The sequence below is a fragment of the Littorina saxatilis genome, linkage group LG8, assembly GCF_037325665.1.
Source record: "Littorina saxatilis isolate snail1 linkage group LG8, US_GU_Lsax_2.0, whole genome shotgun sequence".
NCBI lineage: Eukaryota > Metazoa > Mollusca > Gastropoda > Littorinimorpha > Littorinidae > Littorina > Littorina saxatilis.
In genome coordinates, this window is record NC_090252.1 from 28,990,561 (window position 1) to 28,998,060 (window position 7,500).

The 7,500-nt window shown below is 43.7% G+C and overlaps 1 protein-coding gene across 3 annotated transcripts in view; it reads right to left on the bottom strand.

Annotated features, from left to right (window-relative positions):
* Positions 1-7,500, bottom strand: part of LOC138973230 (uncharacterized) — a 17,162-nt gene that overhangs the window by 6,413 nt on the left and 3,249 nt on the right. For all 3 annotated transcript variants that reach the window (XM_070345946.1, XM_070345948.1, XM_070345947.1), the window contains exons 3-5: positions 4,090-4,223; positions 3,001-3,175; positions 2,288-2,572 (exon numbers count right to left, since the gene is read on the bottom strand). In XM_070345946.1, coding sequence (XP_070202047.1) covers positions 2,288-2,572; positions 3,001-3,175; positions 4,090-4,223 — 594 coding nt within the window. The remainder of the gene's footprint in view (positions 1-2,287; positions 2,573-3,000; positions 3,176-4,089; positions 4,224-7,500) is intronic.

Sequence of the window (7,500 nt, forward strand, 5' to 3'; positions counted from 1 at the left end):
CTGTGGTGCCGCCTCTCGATGCTTCAACTTCTGCGGTGCCGCCTCCCGACGTCTCTTCTTCCGGGCTGCCGCTTTCTGAGGCCTTGAGTGACGATGCTTCAGAAGAGCCAAGCACGAGCAGTGACAACATGAAACGTGGAAAGGAGTTTATTCTTCTTGATTCAAGAAACCTGACTGTTGCCACTGGTACAGAGGTGAAGCACCGCACAATCATTCATGGACACAATATTAACAGTGAATCGCATACAGTTGTCCTCATTGAGGAAGTGATGGATCCATCATTTGTTCCATCAGATGCAAATCCTGCCGAAGAACCACTTGAAATAGGACAGTTTGTGTTGTGGTGTCGGTCAGACATGGTCGAATTGGAAGATGACACATCGGGTCACAAAGAGGCACGATTTAAAGCAAGGAAAGCATACCTCAAAGCCGCATCGCGTCAACAAACCCGTTACGAGAAGAGAACAAAACAGCTACGTCATACATTTGAAGAAGGCAACACAGTCGGCATCAAAATTCATAAAGTGGATAGAACTAACACCAGTGCGAAACTTCTGCCATGCAAAGTGCTTGCAACGAAAACAATAGACCACAATCTTCAACTGTTCAAAGTGTACACAACATCAGGTATAATAAAGAACTGGTTCAGACCAGAGGAATTGATTAATATGAACAACGTACATTTTCTAACTCTAAGTCACGTGGCACCCAGCAGTCTCACAGAGATCAGTCTGATACAAGCCTCACGGGCGTGCACTGGATGGCATGCATCTTCCAGCTCTTCTGCGTCAAACGTCTGCAAGTGCAAGACCACTTGTCTGACCAATAGATGTTGTTGTAAGAAAGCTGGGATCATGTGTGGGACAAAATGTCACCCATCAAATTTTTGCTGCAAGAACTGAGTTTGTAGTGCACGTGTTTCATTGGGCAGACCCAAAGGGTAACTTGAGGCGAACAATTACACTAATGACACTCTCAATTTATTCAGTTAATTTTCGATCTCAGACTTTTTATTATTCTCCCTACTATTAGTCCGGGCAGGAGGCCTTGATCATGGGCTTGCTTATTGGTGTTGATCAAACCTTTAATTAATTTAGTTAATTATGTTTTCCATTCAGATGATTTTCACACTCTACTGCTTGAGCACGTTCTGTATGGATCAATATCAAATGTAGAAAATGTATTTAACTATAGTTTCTAAGCAAAGTCTATTTTTTAGAAAAACGCTCAAACATTTACTGTTTTTCTTCACTGTAACAGCGATGGTAATATAGTTTCGTCAACAACCAGGTCAACGATTTCTTCCTCCTCCCCGGACGAAATTGATCAACATTACACGCTGTTTTATTTTGTCGATTATTAAACCATTGATTTATTGTTCTAGTGTTTTCCCTCTGTAAGATTCCAGTTTGCACTAGGACAATCTTGGATTGTACCAGATCTCAGTTTCTACTGGCCGCTAGGAAGAATGAGGATCCTCATTTGTACTTGATATTTTCCAGGAAGAACAGGGAGCCTTGTTTCTCCTAGGAAAAACAAGGATCCGCGATTGTCCTAGGACATTTCTGGATTGTCCTGGATACTCGTTTGTCCTGTGACATATACACGTCGAGTAAATGGGTACACATGAGCTGGCAGGCGAATGTTGATATTATTTTCAATACAATCATGTCTGTGACCATTTGCTAACAGTCAGCATGTTAGAAATAACCGGTTTATAACCGGTTCATTTTGACCAAAATAAGTATCAGAGCGATCCTGTGGCTAAGATGGAACAGCCAGATTCGGACTGGACTGATCCGAGACTGAATACAATTTGCCAACAGTCAGACTATTATAAATAAAGGTGTTATTACCAGTGAGTTACAACACAAATAATATTCGAGCCTACCCGCGAGTAAGACGCCACCATTTTGGCTCAGCTGGAAAACAGGTAAACAGTGGGACGCTCAACATCCAGCTCATTTTCAGCTGTCAACTTCAAACAAATAATATTTCTCGAAAAATTACCGCAGAATCAAATTGACACACCAACAAGAAAGAACACGCGTACGTCCAACAATGAAAACATTAACAACAAAAGGAAGTTCGAAGTGAAACGAGCAATTCATTGAAGCGTCTGCTACTGACAGTATTAGTGAGAGTTGCTTTCCTTTTACCGAGCCCACGTGTTGCCATTATGTCATAAGTCATAGCCAAAGTGGAGGAGGATGGGCTGGCTACAGCTTGCCCGAGTGCAAGGAAAGCCTAGAGCGGACAAACAGCAGTTGAACAAACAATATCTTACATCCGACGCTGGCAGTATACACAGAGCTTGTCATCGTCACGTTCGACCAGTCCAGACGACAGCGGAACTGTGTGACGCCGTCATCAGAACGACTCAGTGTCTGCCTCAACTCCAGTCTGTCAACGCCGGGGGCACCACTATCAATGACGTCACTGCTACCTCTGAGCCACCGTAGACGGCCTTCTGGTTGACCTACATTGTCTGTTGTGCACGTGCATGTGACCGTGCTGTTCTCCGTCACGTGACCTGTTGGTGTGCATACGATAGTGGGTGTTGTAGGGCGACCTGAAACACACACACAAACACACACACACACACACACACACACACACACACACACACACACACACACACACACACACAACACACACGTACGCACTCACACACACATATAAACAGACACAGACACAGACACACACACACACAGACACACACACACACACACACACACACACACACACACACACACACATACACATATAAGCAGAGATAACTATGATGACCTTATCAGTAGGAGAGATCTGAGGACAAGCTACCTAGCGCACGACTGTTCATATATGTATTGTTCCTCAAACACTCACACAGACACACACAGATACATACAGATACACACAGACACACACACACACACACACACACACACACACACACACACACACACACATACACTCATTCACACACACACACACGCATAAACACTCACAGAGACTTACTGAATTGAAAAGTGCCAGCAGGGAAGAACTGTCGACCAGGTAGGAACTTGACTCTATACGTGTAACGACCGTTCCGATCAGGTAGATATATACTGAAAGGACACCTGGCTGAACCTCCAGGTAATGTGTTGGATGTCATGGCATCCATGTTGGTCACCGCTACTTCGCTTGTGTCCTGTTTAATAAGATAGCTTTTCTTTCTTTATTTTCTTTATTTGGTGTTTAACGTCGTTTTCAACCATTCAAGGTTATATCGCGACGGGGAAAGGGGGGGGGGGGAGATGGGATAGGGGAAAGGGGGGAGATGGGATAGAGCCACTTGTTAATTGTTTCTTGTTCACAAAAGCACTAATACAAAAATTGCTCCAGGGGCTTGCAACGTAGTACAATATATGACCTTACTGGGAGAATGCAAGTTTCCAGTACAAAGGACTCAACATTTCTTACATACTGCTTGACTAAAATCTTTACAAACATTGACTATATTCTATACAAGAAACACTTAACAAGGGTAAAAGGAGAAACAGAACCGTTAGTCGCCTCTTACGACATGCTGAGGAACATCGGGTAAATTCTTTCTCGTCCCAACCAATATGGGACTCCCCCTAACCCCCTATATTGTGAAGTCCAGGTAAGCCCACCCCCTGTCCCTTACAACATGTTTGTCTTTGAACAGCATAGCAGGTCTAATGTGGAACTAAACAACATAAAATGATAATGAGACAGTTGTTGGCAGGTGTGGAAGAACACTCGCTTGCACACAATATATAGCACAAAAACATAAATATTTACATAGAAAAAATAAAGGCTCTAATTTGAATAAACCACAAAACGCACATGACCTTTCATTTTTTTGCGAGCAAAATAGTCCAAATGCATTCTGATATTTTTTGACTGGAATAGCCATTATATCAACAACAATTTGTGAAACTTTTATGGAAAGAACAAGAAAAGTTCGTTAGCGAAACGGTGCAAACTAGTTGGAAATTAAACACACAGGAACACTCCAGGTACTTGTCTTGAAACGAATAATTATAAAAATAGGATGGATATATATTTATATTTGCGCACGCTCCATGGTATTCTTACGTCTATGTTGATGAACCACTGACACCTGTATCTGCCACGTGAGGAGTTGCCCTGTGTGATGCTGCAGTCACCTGTCACTGTCCACGGGGTTGTGACTGTGACGACCCGTGAACTGCACGTGCCTGACGCCCGAGCTGTGGAAAAACAAGTTTTGTTAGAAACAATTTCATTTGAATGTGGGTTCTTCTTTGTTGCTGGTCACAAAAGGGAGGAATCAGAGGTAAACAATTAAGCAGCGTTAAGCTTATCCACATTTGGTTATTTACCGTTCACATACATTCTAATTTAACACAAAGGTAAAACAAAAGCTGCTTGGACATCCACTGCAAGGCACAGTGGCTTTGAACATGACCAGCGCTTAACAGGGACATTCTTTTGAACTTTCTGAGATTGTTTTTGACCTATGACAACGAACAAGATTAAACCATTTGGATTGATTACTAAAATTGTAAATTATAATTATAATTTTCAGAACTTTTGATCACCAATCTCATTAATTAATTTTTAAGCTTCCAAGCTGAAATGCAATCCCATACTCCGTGCATCGTCGAAGAATGCTTTAACCAGCATTTAATTCAATTTGATCACAAATGAGGGTGTGACAGCTTTGGTCTTCACATCTCAATATCTATAGTAATAAGCTCTTTATAGCAGTAGTCGTTTGCCCAATATGACAGAGTGGATATGTTTGAGAACAAAATAAACGCACGCTCCAGAATGTGACACCGCATGAAACGTGCGTTATGGTAATTTCAGGTCATTTGTTTTCTTACCATTGCTTGTCTCAGCTGATTTTGATATGTTGTCTGGTGCGGTTGAATATCTGAACTCCTCAAATTATCACTCACACCCACACCCATCCACCCACACACCCATCCCCCCTCACACACACCCACCCACCCCCCACAAACACACACACACACACACACACACACACACACACACACACAATATCTCTCTCGCTTCCTCTCTCTGTCTCTTTCTTGAACACCTCCAGTTTATGCAATGTGCAATATCATTCTCCTGATACAGCTAAGGTGGGCTTTTACAAGGAGTAGTTTGCACTAGTGGTGTTTTGGCTCACGTAAGTGTAGCCTATGCGATGGTAAACTTTGTCTGTCTGTGCGTGTGTATGTATGTGTGTATGTATGTATGTATGTGTGTGATAGAACCTTTACAATTCGACTGATCACTGAAATACTAATTTCACCTGGTTATTATCCAAGCAACATCTTCAAAGTATTGAAGCAATGATCAACATTTCGTCGGCATGTGTGTAGTTAAAGTGTGTATCCAAAGAAAACTTTTTTTTCTGGGGGGGGGGGGGGGGGGTAAAAGCAGGTGACTGGTTTGTGTCGTGTGTGGTATGTAGACCAGGTCAGGGGTCAGGTCAGGTCAAGTCGCGTGAAGGATTGTGGTATACATTCACGCGTTTCATTCCAGACTCCTCTCTTTGTTTGTATTGTTTGCTGTTTACGCACTATCATGATTCGCTAATGTCTGTAACGTTTGGTAAACTTACCTTCCAACAGCTTCCTTGTCCTTGTTGGCATTTTCTTTCAAGGCAGCACAACGTAAGATTAGCTTCTTTTGGACAGCAGGTAGAATGCGGTGCGTCCCGCTAGCGCTACATGTCATTTGTGCTACGTATCGTTTGCGCTATTTTCTGTAGTGCTATCGACACAAATTGCCAAAAACAGTAGTGCTATCGGCACGTAGGGCCATTGCCACAATGCACACATGCCATTATCACTACGTCTCAATAGAACTACGTGTCGATATCACTATTTTTGAAAAACCAATGTACTGTAGCGCTACGTGTCGATAGTGCTACGTGTCGATAGCACTACCACATGTTCAAACGGCAGGCACTTCCCTTTGTGTGTGCGTGTGAGTCACAGTGTGTATATATATATATTGTCTGCCTGGCTGTCTGTCGGATCTGTATGTCTGTTTGTCTCTCTCTCTCTCTCTCTCTCTCTCTCTCTCTCTCTCTCTCTCTCTCTCTCTCTCTCTCTCTCTCTCTCTCTCTCTCTCTCTCTCTCTCTAACCGGCACGGTTGGCCTAGTGGTAAGGCGTCCGCCCCGTGATCGGGAGGTTGTGGGTTCGAACCCCGGCCGGGTCATACCTAAGACTTTAAAATTGGCAATCTAGTGGCTGCTCCACCTGGCGTCTGACATTATGGGGTTAGTGCTAGGACTGGTTGGTGGCGGTGTCAGAATAATGTGACTGGGTGAGACATGAAGCCTGTGCTGCGACTTCTGTCTTGTGTGTGGCGCACATGTCAAAGCAGCACCGCCCTGATATGGCCCTTCGTGGTCGGCTGGGCGTTAAGCAAACAAACAAACAAACACAATCTCTCTCTCTCTCTCTCTCTCTCTCTCTCTCTCTCTCTCTCTCTCTCTCTCTCTCTCTCTCTTTCACCAAGTATTTATTTCATGGTTGTTGTTGGTGTTTTTTTAAATTTTCATTTTGTTCTTCCCCCATCCCCCGTGGTTTGCATATGAGTCTGTGGCCTTTGTATAATAAACCATTCTGAGCTCTCTCTCTCTCTCTCTCTCTCTCTCTCTCTCTCTCTCTCTCTCTCTCTCTCTCTCTCTCTCTCTCCCTATCTCTCTCTCTCAAACACACACACATGCACACGCACAAACGCATACGTACACACGGTATCGTACAGAAAAACATCCGTGTATGCATATACAGTATAATGCGAGATAGAGAGAGCGAGGGAGAGAGGGGGATGGGGAAAGAGCGAGCGAGAAAGAAATAGCGAGAGAAGACAGAAAGACAGCTGGAGAGAAAGAGGGGGGGGGGGGGGGGAGAGCGGGAGAGACAAGGAGAGAGCGAATTTAAAGAGGTACAGAGAAAGAGCGATTGAGAGAGAGAGAGAGAGAGAGAGAGAGAGAGAGAGAGAGAGAGAGAGAGAGAGAGAGAGAGAGAGAGATAGACAGAGACAGAGTGAGTGAGCGAGCGAGTGAGCAAGAGAGAAAGATAGAAAATACGTCACACACACACACACACACACACACACACACACACACACACACACACACACACACACACACACACACACACACACACGTACACACACACAAACACACACACACACACACACACTGAAAAAGACACACACACGCACACACATACACATACATACATATACACACACAAACCAGAAGGAGTGAGAGCGAGAGAAAACATGAGAAAGAGAGAGTCGTCAGTGAGTAGACTAAGTGGTATCGACACGTAGCGATAATAACACGTAGCGCTAACAGATGTAGTGCTGTTGACACGTAGTGATAATGAACGAATGATAACGACTCATAGACAAATTATGTGTAGCACTAATCAACGTAGCGATAGCGGCACGTAGCACAAATGACACGTAGGACAAATGACACGTAGCACAAA